Source organism: Triplophysa rosa, linkage group LG9, assembly GCF_024868665.1.
Source record: "Triplophysa rosa linkage group LG9, Trosa_1v2, whole genome shotgun sequence".
NCBI lineage: Eukaryota > Metazoa > Chordata > Actinopteri > Cypriniformes > Nemacheilidae > Triplophysa > Triplophysa rosa.
Window position 1 is genome coordinate 25,069,086 of NC_079898.1, and position 18,372 is coordinate 25,087,457.

At 41.3% G+C, this 18,372-nt stretch overlaps 1 protein-coding gene across 2 annotated transcripts; it reads left to right on the forward strand.

The window, feature by feature from the left end:
• On the forward strand, positions 1 to 17,949 carry foxn2a (forkhead box N2a). 2 transcript variants are annotated; one of them, XM_057342329.1, is made up of 6 exons: positions 1 to 134; positions 10,246 to 10,793; positions 12,964 to 13,088; positions 13,204 to 13,253; positions 13,570 to 13,638; positions 14,462 to 17,949. In XM_057342329.1, the coding sequence occupies exons 2-6, from the start codon at positions 10,263 to 10,265 to the stop codon at positions 14,902 to 14,904; spliced, it is 1,218 nt and encodes a 405-aa protein (XP_057198312.1). In that variant the 5' UTR covers positions 1 to 134; positions 10,246 to 10,262; the 3' UTR covers positions 14,905 to 17,949. The 2 variants fall into 2 exon arrangements, with proteins under 2 accessions (XP_057198312.1, XP_057198313.1); XM_057342330.1 differs by lacking the exon at positions 1 to 134 and adding an exon at positions 250 to 713.
• The last annotated feature ends 423 nt before the right edge of the window (positions 17,950 to 18,372 follow it).

Consider the following 18,372-nt stretch of genomic DNA (forward strand, 5'->3'; position numbering starts at 1 on the left):
GCAACGCCAATGGGCTTGGTAGCGTTGCTGTGCGGCGTGAGCTGTGCGCAGCGCGAGCAGCTGCTGATCGGACTCGCTCAGTTTTGAAGCAGAACTTAAGCGCCTCGTCGGAAAACGGACCGGTCTGTACGAATGTGAGTAACGAAATGAAGTTTAGGCTCTTTTTCCTGATCGATTATGTGTGTGTGTCTGTGTGACTGACGCAGAAAAAGTTCCCGTTGATGTGAAGCGCGTGCGGCGGATATAAGGCGTCGGTTCCTGTATTGTTTCTCAACTGCTCGTGTTAGTGTCGTTTAAATGTCAGAGTGCATTAAGTTTGTGTTCTGAATCTGATTCAGTAAAGGTCCTGTTTTACTGTCGAGGACACTTGTTCTTTATCGCAGGGCATTCCTGGAGTGTTTTCGCGCACTTCTGAGAGAAATATCGAGGTTTTCTTGAATTTCTTCAGTGTTTGGTATCGATATCGTTGCTCTGTTTATAATAGAGTATCAGTCATATATCCGCCCGAAGCGAATTCGCGCAGAATTGCGATGTAGGAACTCGGAGCGAACGAACCGAATTCATTGACAATGCAACATTGTTTCGCGCATTTCAGCGCTCTGTTCTGTTGTAATGATATTTTATGGGCATTTGACAGGGACTGTTTTTACCTAAAAATCAATATTGTAAGCTAAGATCTATATGGATGTAGAAAGAAGAACTTATATTTTAAGGTACGTCAAGTTTAATCACAATTTGTAGTGCAGTCAAAGGGTCACGTGATGTGATATGGTTAGTTTTTAGATGAATAAAATCATATATATTTTTAAATCATGTCAAAAATGTGGTGTAGCATCAGCATGTCCATATTACTATAGGACTTATTTTTTATTTAGTTTTTTATGTAATGGGTAAATGTTCACATTATTGTGTTTTACGATTATGACACAACTTACTGAAAGTCGCTGTCATGGGATTTTTGAGTCATCTCACCTACGCTGTCAGAAATCTTTGTTGACATGCATACCTGCCATACCAAATGTGTCAGAGACATTTTTGACAGGAAACACCAAAGTTGTCTTTACCAATAACTTTATTCCTCTGAGCTTTTAGCTAGAATCATCCAACCTTTCTTTAAGCCTTTTAGAGATGTGACCTGTCTGTGGTCTGTTGCGGGTTGCTCATGAATCCCATTCGCTGGAAGCTTGACCTCATTGACATGTTGCAATCTGTTCATGGTATTATCTCTTTCAGAGCGAGTCTGCTCATTGATTCAACCGTCTCCGGTGTTATTCCCCAAGGCTCGAGTCACAACAACTTGGATCATGTGTTCAGACCGTAGGCTAGTTTCTCTGTCCCACTATTATGGATTGCCATGATGTGTTCTTGGCATGACATCGCTCCTTGAAGTGAACATCTGTGTACAACAATGATGTTGCGATCACTTGCGAGCTTAGATAAAGTTCGAGAAATGCTGACTAAGATGGAGATGGCACAAATAAACAGAAACACTTATGCAGGAGACTAACACAAGTGGCTCGTGTAGCGTTATTAAAGATAAAGCGTTTTTGTTGGTACTCCATTGATGTCAAATCGATTGTTAATTGAGATCAAATAAGTCTATTGAATTGCGCAGCCGAGTGGGTGGCGGTCAACTCTCTTCGTTCAACAGATGTTGTTTGCTGACAGCAAGACCCAAGATAAACAGCACTCAAAGAAGGCAAAAAGATAAAAGAGAGAGAGAACGGCTCAACCTGTTGTTAGTAAACTGTGAACAGACATCAGTAGTTTGTGTTTGCAGTGTTGGTGTACCGTTGATATTTAAGGACTTTAACAACTTGATGTCTTCGAAACTACAGTTTGTTTTGTAGTTCTTTAAACTCAACTTAGTATTATTTTTTGTTTTTAATGTACGATCAGTATCCTTTTAAGAATCATCATAGATTTGAAGCTGTTCTTGCTGATGATAACATATTTGTTAAAAGAATATTTTGTGTATTTATTTTGTCCACCATCGGGAGGGTCTATGAATTCTGGGATGTCACTTAGCAGGATGTTACCGTGCCAGGAGAGCCTCTTACTTTAGTGAATGGTGAATACCCCCCGCCCCCCGGTGCGCTTTAAAGGACCTCTTGAGTCCCGAGTCTTGCCCTCTTTTATTCAGCCTCCAACGACACCGATGCTAAACACTTTTGGAATGTGTTGGGAGCATTTAGCTTTTGCCGATGAAGGACGGAAGTGTTCGCTGATGAGGATGTGGATTGGCTGAATGGATTTTTCCCAGGATGGGTGTTGCAGATCTTAAGGGATGTCCTGTCTTAAACGGCGTGCGTCTGTCATGTTTCACTACAGGCAAATGTTGAAAATGTACACTTACAATAACGATGTAAATGATGAGCGTTAGTTGCGTTTTTAGTCAGCATGGCTCCTTCTGACAGGGGTCTTGTGTGGCTCTTTATTGAGGTTGAAGATGTCAAAAATGAAGCACAGTGGTGGTATTTAGGAGTGTTTTGTGGTGTAGTTATTAAGAATTCGTGCTACTCCAAATGAGATCTTGCCCACCTTGAGACCCTCGTATGGATGAAATTTGGTTACAAACTAGTAATGTTTTTCCAACCAATGTATTCGGTTATGTTAAATGTTCTCAGACGTGTTTTGGAATAACATACTAAGAAACTTTCAGTGTTTCCTGATCCCCTATCCTGTTACGTTTATGCATTTAGCAAACACTTATCCAAAGTGACTTAAAGTGCCGCTATCAAGTTCTGCATTTTATGAGTACACACATTCTCTGACCTTGGTATTGCTATCTTCAGCAAATATGAATAATTAAAAAACAAATGAAATTTTCTCAAATATATCAATTATTTCAAGTGATCAGAATCATTTAAGTGGAGTCGGTGTTGCGCATGTCTGTTGATCCTATCTGCTCTTTGTTTGTAGGTGATTGTTTTCTGTGTCTGCAGCTGCCCGTCTCTCATCAGCTAGACGTCCCCTCCCTCTTCTTCCTCCCTCACACCCCTCACTATTATTTATTATTTTCTTTCCACCCTACCAGGAGGAGGGACATCCTGCTCCAACGTCCGCAGTTGTCTTGGTTACGTGGCGTCGGCGGACGCTAATGCAATATCGTGCTTGCACCGAATTTGGGTTGCAAGTGTAAAAATAGCTTTTTTCTTTAATGCCGATGCACTTCCTGCGCTCTTCCTTGAGCTCCATTAGAAAGGCATTTTCATTTATTATGCTGCTTTCAAGTCCTACTGGGAAGTTTGTGCTGATGAGTTCAGAAATTGCTTGTTGTGTTCACATTTGGGTCAGTTTCCATATTTCTTCCTCACTTTTTTATTTTTGACAACGACCGGACACGTTTTGAGAGCCAGTTTAACAATATAAAAGATGCATGTTAGGTGTGTAAATGGTGCTCTAGCTGTGTTTTATTATTTACAGAAAATGATGGGTAATGTTGTAGTTTGGTCGTGCCAAAAAATGAGCAATAATGCCTTGCATTTATTTATTCCTCATTAATAGTACACTAAATAAATACAAACTAAATTGAACAGGGAAAGTTCAATTGAATTAATACCAGTTTTGCAGTCATGGCTTAACGAAAATCCACTCGTCATTAAGATATAGCGTTGGCGTTTTCATCTCACAAATCCATTACGGAGATACTTGAAGGCGGTATAAGTGTGCTTGATGGATTAACTAGCGGGTTTAGGAGAGTTAGGACGGATGGTTCATTACTCTCCTTGGGCTGTTTATCTGGGATAAGAGACGCCTCTTAGTCTCGTGCCTGTCGGTTGGTCAAACAGTGTTGTTTGTGGAGACTCCCTCGTGGCCGCCCCTCATCGCCTCGCCCACATTGACCTCCACGTCTGTCGTGGGGATTTAAGACATGCTTCTATTAGCACTCGTTGTCCCGTTGAAAGTGATGCTAATGTGGCCGTTGGCCTGATTACGCGAGGGAAAGTGAATCTCGATGAGCCTCGTGTCACTGGCAACAATGGTTCTTTGTGTTGCTGAATAAATGGGGTTTGTTTTAATTGAGATAGCAATGGAACGACAACGTTAGCTACAAACTATCACACACATCAGTACAAAAACCAGAACTACCGGATTGACATATAACAGTTTGTGTTTATGCAACACTTTGGTTATAGTTGAGTTGACTCCGTGGGTAACTGAACGAAACTGTGTAAACCAATAAAAATCTTTCAAAACATTAGATTTTTCTATTTTGATAGAAAACATTAGATTTTTCTATCAATGCTTGCTTGTCTACAGGGGTCAATGTTGGGTCTCGTTTTGTATTTCTAAACAAGTTCTCACTTCCTTGTCAAAGTGGAATTAGTTTTTGTGAAACGACTCGCAGATATCATCACTTCCTTTTTTAACAGTATATTGTTGCAGCAAAGCTCGTCTCTGTATAATCCCCACAACTAATAATTCACAAAACCAAGAAGGGACTGACTGTCTTTACCATGAAATGTTTTGCTGTTTTTCAATTTGTGACAAGCGGTTATGAATCATAGAGTTTGTCTTATTTTATAACCTGTGGCCAATACCAGTTTTGTCACAGCAAAACCAAAATTTCTATTTGCTTTTGCCTCTCGGTGACAGGTGGTTTTCAGAGAGGGACGTTCTCATCGTGAAAACTGTTGGTTCGGACACACCTCTAAGATTTGACATATCTATTTTTTAGGTTTTAATTGTGTATATCTGTTGCTAATTGTTTTAGAAAATGTGTACCAAGCCTTCCGTTATTCTGATTTATTGTGGCATGTTTCTGTTACATTGTAACTGATTTTGGATCAGTGTGTGATGTTTTGAAGTTGAATAAAATACATATAACTTGGTACTCGGATACTTGCGTCTGACACGGTTCAATGTTTCAGGCGTTCACGTGTGACTGCCGTGTTTGATGTAATCAGTGTAAGATTGATTCTCGTTTTTTTGAACTCTTGATCTTAGTCATCCTTCAGACGGCCATACTGTCGAACGCTTTGCTCAAGCTGTATAATTCCTGGATATCATCTCGCTGATATAATTGTAAATGCGTTCCAGTGGATGATGGTGTGGTGCTATATTAAGACCAGCCCGTGACACACTGGGGGAGGGACATCTTCTCATGTCCATGTTGGATGGTTTGTCCTCTGAGAAGGTTTTACATAAGCGGGGACGTACGTCACCTGACCTCACACGCTGTTGTTCCTCTGCAAAGTGAAATGAGTGAAACTATGTTCTATTCGGCCTGTTCCAGCTGTATTTTTAGACTTATCGCTCTGAACTATTAGCCTACTTCTGTTAAAAAAACGTTCTCTTCCCAGCGGTGGAGGACAGGAAGTATTGTCATTATACCTGGACTGTGAGACTGAAACACCTTTACAACGTAGTCTCTGGCTGTTTGCACAGGGATTCAAGACACACCTGTGTGTATTTGACATTCAGGTGGGACGGCTTTTATTCAGGTGAAGCGGTTTTCATCAGGTTAACTGACAACGGCGTAGGAGCCGGGAGGTTTGGGGTGTGATCGAGGCACGGTTCAACACGTCAAAACGAACGGCTTGACAAAGGGCGGGGTGACAGCCTTTAGGGCACAAGTCTGCTTTGAGTTTTTCAGCCTGTTTAGTGGTGTTTGTTAAGGTGAAGGTAATTATTGTTTATGTTGGAACTCCGTAGTCATGAATGAAGAAAATTGCGCGGTTCATTGAGGTGGTGAACAATCACAGTTTGCATCTGGTAGATGATAAAACCAACAATGACTGTCTGTAGACACGCACACATCACACATTATGTCTCAAAACGTTGTAGCAATGTTTAACAACAGCTTACACCTTAACAACATAACCTGACAACCGCAGTCGCCCCACAGGCATCGGTCACATTTTCATAAGAACGTTTCATTTTAGATCTTTACCCCACAGTTTTTAAGCTCGTCATTATTCATCTCTTAGAAACAAAGTGGAAAAAGCCACGTTTTCCATACTTTTGTATTACCATGGTTTTACTTCATATATCATGAGTAAATTTTAATGGTTAGTGTAAGACCATGGTAACTGTGGTTATGGTATCGATAAACCATGGATAGGTTTCATAAGGGTTCTTTTTCTGGCTGGCCTCAGCGTTTCTACCGCGGTATTGATCTCACTCCATTAGACTGTTTACCTCGTCTTTGATGGAGGATTTGTTGAGAGATAAAACCGACCTTTTTTCTCGAGGATGTCACATGAAGGTCATCACTTTTTTACATTCCTCAACGCAGGTTGTCATTTTTTTCTTAACTTATCGTAGAAAGTCATATAAATGACACAAGGGGGAGTACATAATGACAGAAGTTTTACTTTGGGTGAATTGTCCCTTTAAATTTTAGCAATGACTTCTTCGATGGAACAGGAGTTTTATTTTTAACTGCACTGTTTCTTTAAGGATGACACCTGCCTCTCTCTCTCTCGCTCACTCGCGCTCTCTCTCTCTCTGAATGTATGAAAGGCCGAGCATTGAATAGGAATTTTAACTTGCAGATGAGCTGGTGGCGTCTCTGTGATTAGGCCCTGGTGTCTTCTTGGCCATCCCTCATTAGTGCTCTCTCCCTCCCTCACAAGTGTGCCATTACCGGCTGCCGCTTTGATGTGGCTTGATAAGAGCAGTGATAATTATGATAATGATAATCGTCTATGAGCTAATCGTATAAAAAGCACTTCTTGTTTCGCGACAGCAGCGCTCATAATGCCGTCTCAGATGTGAGGGCAGACGGCTGCTTCGCTGCTTCTCAGCAACACCTGGGAATTCTTATGGCTGTGCTGCTCACTTCAGGTCAGCGTTTGTGTAGCTAATAGGGGTAAATGAACTACCCAGAGGCTAAAGAGCGGAGCGAGGGTTCAGTTAACAGGAGCAGCTCTGTGTTTATGATGATGACACCTCTGAGTTAAAGGTACTCACCCAATTACAACACCATAAAGCCAAGAGACATTACGACTCAACACGTCTATTAAACCAAACTGCTGAATGCAAGACTCTCTGTGGGACTGAAAGGTGAACCTGTCGTACACAGCTTTAACTGACTTTGAGCTGTAAAACCTGAATCTTGAAACGTTTTAGATGTCTTTGATTGTAGGGGTAGTTCACCCTAAAATTCTGTCATTTATTCTCCCTCGTGTCATTTATGACTCTTTTGCCTGTGGAACACAAAGGAAGATATTTTGAGAAATGTCCCACTGATTTTGTGTTCATTCAATGGGGGTCAATGTTGTTTGGTTCTCAACGTTCTTCAAAATATCTTCTTTTTTGTTCTATAGGAGACAGAAAGTCATACAGGTTTGGAATAACATAAGGGTGGGAAAATTTTCAACAATCATATTTTTTATTTGCACGCTATTAGTTGCTAGCTGAATTTTGTTTATTTTTAACTAATAAAAAGTTACTGATAAAACTTCAGTTTAGTTGTATTTGAATGGGAAATGAGGCATTACTCGGATTTGAATTTGTCTTGAAAGCACCTTTGTTGAATCATATTCAGGTTTGGACTTCTTAAACCTTTAATGGAAGGATTTCTATCCGTGTGTTTTGAGATTTGGGTAGGAAGCGTTGCTTTAATGCAGACGGGCAGTTTTGTTGCTGCATGACATGTCTAATCGCTCCACTTTTCTGAGATTTATGATTCATCGTGTACGGCTCATCACTTATTTATTAATTTTACTGTTTCCATGGCGCTCCTTTTAAATCATTCTCTTTGGTAGCTTGCAGCTAGTTGCCTCTCCATGTATTCAGGTTTTCGGGATTCGTAATTTTGCACGATCGTTCTCTCTCTGATCTTCTTTAGTTCTGTTTTCCCATAAGAGATGTTGGTGTTCTCTGGTCTGAATTCTCTGTCGTGTCTGTGTTTATAGGAGGAAATGTTAAAATCGTGGTTAATCCTCCCATGATCTCACAGAAACCAATCTACTCTCTGTCATGCGTTTTACTGCATATGTTGCAAAGAGTAGTACGTCTAAATAAATGATGACAGCACTTTTATTTTTGGGTACCTTTAAGTCCACTTAGTCTTCCATACAAATATGAATTATGGAAATGTGTTATGCTGTTCTGACAGTGTTGTATCCTTTGACCGCCAACAGACTCGTACAGCTCTGACTGACCTAGTTCAGTGTTAAAAACACTAGTATACCCTCCACCGCCCCTGTCTGGCGTGTCTGGTGTCAGTCTGCGAGTGATGCTGGGGATGCTGACTGATGGCTTAACTGGATGGACTTTCCCTGCTCTTATTCAATCCACTGTCTAATCCTTCCCCCCTAATTGAACCGACAGCATGGTTGTCATGGTGACATCGGGGCACGGATTTGAGCGTGGTGTGAATAGACAGTACGGGGATTTGCCGATTCGCTCGACGCCATTGACCTGTTTTTCGCCTTAATGCCACAGCTGGGACAAAAAGAAAAAGGTGTTTTTTAACTGAACCGCATGTTGACTGTTGACACGATGCATTCTCAGTCTATATGATTCCTTTGCAGTAAAAGCATAAAGCTCACGCTAGACAGATTCAGATTTTACCATGCTTTATACAGTATTCCGCTTAAAACTGTTTCATGCGGATACGTGCAATAGGTTGCCTAAGCAACGATGTCAACTCTCGTTCCATGTTAATGGATTATCAGAGATGTGGCGATGCTTTCTAGATGTTTTCTCTTTCCAAGCAGCCCATTCACTCCTCGGTGAGCATCCATCGACGGTTTGTCAAGGCCGGTTGATGGCTCACTAACAGCCGCGTGCGAGCGGTAAGGAGGTGGGCGGAGATGAGAACGAGACTGGGTCATCACAGACACTCTCAAGAAACCTCAACAGCCCTTAGATACACGAGCTGCTCCTTCAGCGAAATGACTGTGAGAAATACCAGCAGATGAGTGCGAGATGAGAGCCGGTTCTCCCAGAGAAGAAAGATTATTGGAGGGAAGTGACAGCGGAGAGGAACATTTATCTGAAATGTTTTCCTCTGGAAATAAGGGACAGGGTTGCAGGACGGTTTCATGGAGCAAATGATCAACTTGTGGCATGTTTGTCATTCATTTTTCCCCAGAGGAACAATGTCCTCAGATGTTGCGCTTTCACAGCTCAGGAGATTTGATGGATTTCCCTGTTGTGTTTCATTAAAGTATCAATTACGTCTCAGGCGGTTCTTCGCCACAATGGATGTAGATTGTAGAGGTCAAATAATCTGGATTTTAGTCAATTTGATGAGAAATGTTTAGGTTTATATTGAGATCATCGATGATATTGACCTTTGATTGCAGACTTAACAAATCTGAGCTCAGTTTGTGACATTGTTGACGTCTCTTCTGAAACGCTAACGGAGACATTTGTGAGATTTGTCTTTTTCTCAGGAGACATATCTAAGGTGCAGAAACGTTTCCATCTGCTCTCTATTTAATTTCATTGATGTCTAGGAAAATACTTGTGGTTAATATAAACTAGGGATGCACCGAATGTTCGGCAACCGAAACTTATCCGAATAAGTGAAATGACCGAATGAATTTAAACGAACATAACGTGTGATACGATCAAGCAGCAACCAGCGCAGAGAGAGAGAGAGTGTTCGAATTTCAAAAAACCTTACAAATATTGACACATTGTCCAGACCAAATCAATCAAAACAAGTCTAAACAAAAATTGACCCAAGATGGGGCAAAGACTAAGTTTGTCAGAGAAAGACACAGCACGGGACTTGCCGCGCTGGAGTACATTTCTGAATGAAAGCATCTTTCCCGGTCGGTAACTTGTGTACTTCAGACTTGGAGACAACAGTCAGCTTTTGTGGGCGGAGTTTTGAGGAGAGGCGTGAACTGAAATGGTTGTCAGTCAGCGTCAGTCATGGATGCATGGATGTGTAACCTAATAATCCAACAGTTTTGGTTTATTCATATTTTTATCTTATAATGCTGAATGACACTTTTTAATGAAGTGTTTTGTTGTTGGAGTACAGTACCTTCTTTCAGCAGTCAGTTATAGGCTCTTCAAGAAGGGAGAGGGCTCCATTTTTTTTTATTTCGCCTACTTGTTTTGCTCAGTTTTATTTTAAGGTATATTACATCACATTGGAAAGAAAGACGAAATATAAAAAGCACATTTTGACTATTCAGTTCATGCAATAGTGAAACAATTGGCTAAACAAATAGAAGAAATGCGAAAAACTATGTTCGGTATTCAAGAATTTTCATTTCGGTTCATCCCTGATATGAACCCTTTTATTCACAATCCTCATTTTTGTTTTTTTAGAAGACGTTTCTGGTTTAATGGGGCCAATCATCGGGATGTCACCGGACAAGAAAGCTGAATCCCCAGGCGTGCTGGATGAGCGGGCCGGCCTGCGCGGGGTTTGTGGGACGCTGCCCGAAGCCGAATGTGCCGCCAGCCCGCTGGCCACCAGCCTGGACCGCACGTCCAGCGCAGGAGACGAAGAACTTACCAACCTCAACTGGCTCCACGAGAACCTCCTCCAGAACTTCACGCTGGGAGGCCCCGAGGCCCAGTCAAGCCCCAGCCCGCTTTTTGACATCGAGGGCAACCACGAGAACCACGTCATCTCTTCAGCGGCCTCTCACGGAGACTCCGTCAAGTCCAAACCACCGTTTTCCTTTTCCCTGCTCATATACATGGCCATCGAACAGTCCCCCAGGAAATCTCTGCCGGTCAAGGACATCTACGGCTGGATTCTGGAGCACTTTCCATACTTCTCCAGCGCCCCTACGGGCTGGAAGAACTCGGTGCGGCACAACCTGTCCCTCAACAAGTGCTTCCGTAAAGTGGAGAGGAATCTCGGGAAGGTGAGCGTTCAGTCCGTTCCTTAAAGGTTCAGTTAAAGGGATCGTTCCCACAAAAATGAAAATTCTCACGTCATTCCAAACCTGAAAAGAAGATATTTTGAAGAATGCTGGTAGCCAAACAACAACTTCGACTTTCATTGTATGAACACGAAACCACAGAGACATTTCTCAAAATATCTTCTTTTGTGGTACATAGAAGAGAGAGTCAGAGACAGGTTTGAAATGTTATTTTTGACGTTTCTCAGCTCAGGGAATCTATTGCTGTGCTATTGAGTTTGTCAGGTGGTGGGTGTGGGGGTTCTAGCGGATGGATGTGTCATGTTGGGGTTTGATAAGAGGTGAGAAAGCCAGTCAAGGTCACAGCATTTTCCTGTGGGGAGTAGCAGATAGAAGCTTATCACAGCCCAGCGATTCCCCTCACGAGAGGCAGATGTAGAACGTTCTGTCGCAACGTTTCACTATTATCTAATGTTGTTGCATTAGATAATAAAATATGAAGGCAAGTAGCATCTGCAAACAAAATGTTCTCAAAGCCTAATCTACTTTCTGAGTATTGTTTCGCAGAGACTTTTAATCATCAAGTGTCAGTGTGATTTTTATTGCTGGATGTACGAAGTCGGTTCACACAAGACACTTCACACATCGATTTGTAGATATGTTAGAAGGGTTTTGTTTGAAAAGCGTGTTTGTTCTATCTTTAATGCCACTTGATTTACCATGCTGTAAGGGTTCAGATACTTTTTGTTGCCACTTTTTATGGAAAATAATGATTACTTTTAAAACTGCATCGTTTTAGTGTTGGACAATTTACATTTTTTAAGAAATGAGAAAAATAATGGATGTTCGGGTTCAGGAAATGTTGCAAGTTGGATCGGTAGAAATGTTTTTACTCTTCTATATTCGAGTAATGTTGAGGTGTGCGGTGAGAGAGAGACATACTGACGGAAAGAGAGAGAGACAAACTGATGGAAAGAGACAGACAGAGAGAGAGAGAGAGAGAGAGAGAGAGACTTCCAGTGAGTGTGAGCTCATCCGTCAGACACACACAGTCAAACAGAGCTGGTGTCAGATGACGCTGCCTGGTTTTGGTTTCCATGACAACGTTTCCTCCTTCCTGTTTATGAGCAGGCTGGTAATCTGAGTCAAGGTTATAGCTCTCCTCTCTCGCCCTCTCCCTTTCTATCCTTCACTCTCTCTCTCTTATATAGATTTATATCTATACATGTCTGCCTGTCTACCACCCTTTCTGTCTATACACCAGTAAGATTGTTTGCATTGTGACGTTATTTCCTTGACCACTGAACACATTTTACCTACAAAATTCTCACGACAATAACATCTGTTCGTTCTTTGTTTACAGATTCTGTTGTTTTTATTTTTGATGTCTGCTAAATATTGTCTGCTCACTTTTGTCACTGTAATGAATGTCACTGCCGACAGCGACTGTGATTTGAGTTGATTCTGGTTTACGGTCGTTTTAGTTGACTAACGTTTACATTTCGAAAACGTTTCTGTTTGTTGAAATCAAATGAAATCTTGACCTAAAAAGTATTGCAAAATACAAATAAAAATTGAAATGTTGCCTCAAGAATAAACTGAAATAAGTTTAAAGCACTAAAAGTATGATCATAAACAAAATAATGAATCTTATAGCAACATAAAAAAATTGACAAAAGCATACACCAAAATGAACATAAAAAACGAAAAATCTAAAAATAAATGCTAGTTAAAAAAATGAATGAAACTAAAATCAGATCTATAATAACTATGCTCTACACTCAGTAATAAATCCATCCTCTGAACTCCTACAGTAATTATGAGAACTCATGAATCGTCTCCTGTCATAAACATCCAAACAGCGTCTCTGGTGCCGGTCACGAGCAAACTCGGATGTTTTTCGACGGCTTTTAACCACAACTCGCAAACTCCCAGCAGGCTCTGGATTGCCAATCACATGCTTAGCTGATCACATTAAGAAGCTTTTCAGCCGCTCGAACCTCCTACCAGACTGCCGTCGCTCTGTCTCTTTTTCTTCAGTTTTTGTAGTAAAATGGGTCACTCGAGTAAAACGATCCTCCTTCCTCACGTTTTAGAAAGCAGGGTCTTGACCGGAAGTGATTTGTTTACGTCTGCAATTGAATGGTTCGTGGTGTTGTTGTTTTTGCGGTAGGTGAATGGGAAAGGCTCGCTGTGGTGTGTGGACCCTGAATACAGACCCAATCTGATCCAAGCCCTGAGGAAACAGCACTTTCCTACAGCTCACTCCTTCTGCACGCCCCCTGCCTCCCCGCCCAGGTAAACACTCACGCTTGCTACGGTACCACGCTTTTGTACATTGTGCTCCATTTCAGCCAGCAGTCTGTCTTACCATCTCTCTGTCTGTCTGTCTCTCCGTCCGTCTGTCTGACAGTGCCTTCTCACCCGCACGACACCTCTTCCTCCAGACCGGCTCTCTTAAAGGTGAGCCGATAATCTGCATACCGAATGCTCTGTATCATTTGTATATTGATCACGGCTGCAGTGTGAAAGCCAAAGGCGACATGTGTACACACACACACACACACACACACACACACACACACACACAGCTCATACTCTCTCTGTCACCTTCACTATAGTGGCAGTACTTTAACTTTCCTCTCTGTCTGGTTAGTTATGAATAATTCAGATCTCCTGAAGGGTTGCATGGAAACCGAATCTCCAGATTCCTCACACACACACACACACACACACACACACACACACACGCTCTTTATCTTCTTATGTCCTTTTCTAGAGTCAGACATTGATGCCGCCACAACCATGATGCTGTTAAACGCAGCCCCCGGACATCACGTTGACCCCTGTAAGACAACATACACAACTTCCGCTGTCATGTGACTGATATGAAAACTAGTGCTTGACCAAAATGGGTTTTTAAATACGTACCGTCTGTCTGCATAGCTGAATGGCTGAGATAATAACACACTGTTAAGTTGATTTTAACTTCATTTTGTAAGGCGTGACTCTTGTTTTTTTGCACGGCATGTGCCCCATTAACAGAGATCCCGGCAGACGCCGACTGAAATAGGATGCGTGAGTCTGATGTTCGACTGTCTCAGACAGGTGCATGCGTATACATCTTATGAATAAAGAATCAAAAGAGGGCTTCATTAAGATGATGATGCGTTTCGTAACGGCTCTCAGTTTACAGAGATGAAAAATGTGCAGGAATCAAATAAATAATTCACTCTTATGAAAACTTTGAAGAAACCCCAAAGTACAAAAACAATTGACATTTTTTTCATGTTTATGAGGACTAGACCATATAAAATGGATGAATATAAAATGTAGACATTTACTTAGGGCGGAAGAAACAGATTTGAATACAAATAGATGATGTTGTTATTTAGAAACTGACATCAAAACTTATTTTATCGTCTTGTGTAAATGTGTTCTCATTTTTTTTGTCTTATGTAATGATTATTTTTGCTATAAAAATAGCCTTGCAGGTGTTAGGGTGTAAATTGTATTTCTTAAATAATATATTCACATACCAGCAACCGTGTTCTATAAATAGCCGCGAAGTCATCCTGCGGCAATTAAAAACCCACACGGATCAAGCACTAGTGATGTCATACCTCTGTCTGCGTTATGATGGTAAGGCTCACGAAACGTCTTCTGCGCAGGTGACCCGGACTGCCCCATAGATCTCTCGCGGCCCGACTCGGTCCTGGTGAGCAGCGATCCAAAGCAGGACCACAACTACAGCAGCTCCTCCTTCCAGCGCTGCTCGTCTCGATCTTCCTCGTCCTCTTCCTCGCTCTCCTCCCTGGACGAGACGGCCTGCGACTCCAACCAGGGCCGGCGCGCCGGAAGCGAGGGTTTTCACAGCGACGAAGACTCCGAGGAGGAGAGGAGCTCACGGCCGCCTTCGCTTTCCATACGCCACCCGCTCAAAGTCAAGTGCCCCGTTCCGGGCAAACGGGCCCGACGCGAATCCAAACCGGAATTGGACGAGGAGTTAAAGGAAGCGGCCGGGTCGCTCTTGCACCTGGCTGGGATCCGTCCCGGTCTGGATCTGTCAAAACAAGGAGCGAAGAGTAAAAGATTGGAAAAGCATCGAAATTAAAGTCCTTTAGTGCTTTTTGCAATCCCAACAGACAACTGTGCCTCCTTGTTTATTGGGTCATTAAAAGCCTCCCCGATTCAAACTACGGCAATAGAAACTCTCACACGGGGATGAACGAAGCCATACTGAGACTTTTGAGTGAATATGAAGAGAGAGTATCCCAAAACTTCATGTGCTTATCTCAGAAGGTGACAAATGGAGGGACAGGACGTTGATGTTTTTCACTAAACCGTGTGCATGCTTCCTCTTTACACGAGCGCTCGACCCTTCCACGTGAATCTGTGTTGTTTCGACAGAGAATGGAGTGCATGTCTGTGACGTACGAAGCGTTGACATATACAGATCACGGCCGTTTTTAAGAACATCATGAAGAAATGCAATAATTCTTATCAGGCGGATGCCATCCGATCGGTTTGTTTTGTTCTTTCGAGGAGCTGGATGTTTTTCGGATGGAGGATTCGTCTGCGATGATGTTTGGGGTGAAGCTCACAGAAACATGTCCGGGTCGCATTGTGTAGCTGAAGTCAAAAGAAAAATATTTTTTTAATCAAAGCAATGAAATCTCTTTTCAGTACCATTGGGATGTTTTGCACCGTGATGTTATTTTCATGACCGTTTAACTCTTGTTCTCATCACAGAATGGGTTTGTGTTTTGGGGAGGTCTGAATTATCATGAAAATAAAGTCACGATCTAAAAACTAGGCTTTCTTCATTTTGAATGAAATATGATGTTCTTGATGGGTTCGTGAGTCACCCTTTGAGCAGTCGACTGGAATGGACGGATCATGTTGGATATCGAGCCTTTGAGATCCAGAACCTTCACTGAACTGATTATCTCCATCAATGACGCCAAACATACTTTTATAACCGATTGAAACCAACTTTCCCGTCATGCTTTTATTCAGTTCTTTAGTTTTCAGATGTCTATGGTCTTTATGATCTGTGTTCTCCATCAGTTTTAATGTGGTTGTGTGGCAGATCTTGATGTTTAATTTCTCTCTGTTCGAAGCCTATGCAAAACACAAGACGCGGTCGCTCTGTATTTTCTATATGTGCGTGTAGGATGTGCGTGTGATTGTGGAGTTTATCTGTATCCTGACCTCATGGCGCTGCGGGTGTAGATGAACAGATGCACACGGGAAACCTGTCAAGAACATGTCGGACTCATATTTCACACCAAAATCAAAAGAAAGGACATTTAAGTATATTTTTTTAGTGACAGATTTAACTTCCTAATTCTTTAAATCGTTCAAATGATTGAAATTGATTGTTGCAACGCAATGAAATTAGGCTTGAATTCTCTTCTATTTTTATCTTTTGATTTCAGGGAGAAATGTGAGCCGGACACATTTGCGTTGTCAGACAGAGGGATTAACAGTAAACCATGTTAACACGGGAACATTACATCACAGTCACTTTCATGTATTAAATATGAATCGATGAGCATGGTTTACACTAAAATGTAAGGTATAATGTGTTATGCACTTGTGCGCAATACCATAAGGTACTGAGAAATATAATACAGACAGATCTGAAATGTGGCCAGTACGATTGACCTGATATGACCAAAAACTAAAAATAACCAAACCAGAATGAAAGCAGAAGTAACAAGCGTGACGTGCCAAAACATGTCAATCACTGCCTCACAGATGGCAAATGTGTTTATTAAAGAAATGTAGTTCTGTCGTCATTTATTCACCCTCACGTGGTTCAAAACCTGTATGTGACTCTGTCTTCTGTGAAACACAAAAGAAGATATTTTGAGAAATGTCTCGGTGGTTTTGTGTCCGTGGAAGTCCAATGTTTTGGTTACAGATGTCCTTCTTTTGTGTTTTGCCAAGGTAAGAAAGTCCGAGTGGTTTGGAATGACATGAGAGTGATTAGATGATTAAACATATTTTATTTTCAGGCGAACTATCGCTTAAAGATGAAAAGGCCAATATTAATAGCTATTAAATTACCTTAATTTGGGTTAATCTGTAGAAAAGAATGTCAGTATCAGCAGAACCTTTTTGTTTCTGTTGTGCCATAATGTGACTACAAAAATAATTTCAGAACCGCCAAGATTAATGTGATCGTCTTTTTTTAAGCGTTGACTGCCAACTGACAATACTGCCAAGTTCCCACAAAACATGTTATATTTTACCCCAGATATTTAAATTGTAAAGTATTTATTCATTATGCTAGTATTATTCAAACTGCCTTTGTTTTGGGGTTAGATGTTTGCAGTGCAGTAATTGTTTTACTGTAATGAAGTTCATATTGACAGATGAAATCAAGAATAACAACAATCACAACAGAAAAATGTTCGGATGCATTACAGTGGAAAAGTGTGTCATGAAAATAATGAAACGATTAAAAAACATCAAAAGATTTTCTGTCAGTGTTTGGTGGGTGAAATGTAATCTGGACTTTTTATGAGATTCACTCAAACTGTTGCAAATAATTCTGGAAGGAGATCGAGTCTGAATATACACCTTTGATTTTTCTGTTTACGTGCAGAGTGAAGATTTGTTCTTGTTTTGTACTGCTGTTGTTTTATCGACACTGCCACACAAACAACTGTTGACATCCTCTCAGATTTCTGTGGAGAGATGAATACTGCAGTTGTGAAGCAGAAATACATCTGTGAGAGTTTTGTGCCAACTGTGAATAGTAAATGTGTGAGGTCTGTGACACGGGGTCCAAAAACATCTCATGGTCTTTGTGAACGAGTGCCCGTCTGGTTGTAACGGCTGGGTGTGTGAGTTTACGATGATGTGCGACTGCACTGTTTAAAATTATGTTTATTATATTTTCCTTGCCTGCATTGAATGATGTAAATAAACTCGACTGCTAAACATTTTCTGCCGACCCAAGCTGCCACCTCAGTATGTTTGTCACTGTCTGCCAGTCTGTTAGACAGACAATGCCCTCATTTTTTGTACGCTAACCTCTGTTAATAAATAAAATGTTTATAAAGTTTATTTTCGCCAAAGATATGCAATTGCATTATATATGGTATTACTGAATAAAAGATGTGGTTTTACTCGTGTTGTTTTTGTTCAGATGTATACAGTTGCAAATTTAACACAACTTGTACAGGCGGCCGTTCATTTAAAATCTGTCAAATATTTTCAGAATAATAGTCTAGACAAACAACTCCACCTGCTGGTTATAAATACAGTAGGCCTACAAATGCCCGAGGAGCTTATTTTACTATTTAACTTTGGGTTTTTTTCAGGTTCAGCTAATTGCTTTATAAGATGTGTTGCGAGTCAAGCTCTTGGTAGTTTGTGTCAGGTTTTGTCTACCCTTTAAACACACATCAGGAATAAGGATTTATTCTTGTAGGTTTGTCCAGTAAATCCTTTGGTCGCTGACTGAAGATAAACAGCGATCAGAATAGACTCACACACTCCATTGATCATTAAAACAGTGTCTCATTCGCTTGAACTCGAGCAGAAATGACAGCACCCCCCTTTCCAA

Coding starts and splice junctions, on each gene's coding strand:
- foxn2a (XM_057342329.1), top strand. CDS start 10,263: ATGGGGCCAATCATCGGGATGTCACCGGACAAGAAAGCTGAATCCCCA. Junction 13,089..13,203: donor CCCCCTGCCTCCCCGCCCAG/GTAAACACTCAC, acceptor TCTGTCTGACAG/TGCCTTCTCACCCGCACGAC. Junction 13,254..13,569: donor CCAGACCGGCTCTCTTAAAG/GTGAGCCGATAA, acceptor GTCCTTTTCTAG/AGTCAGACATTGATGCCGCC.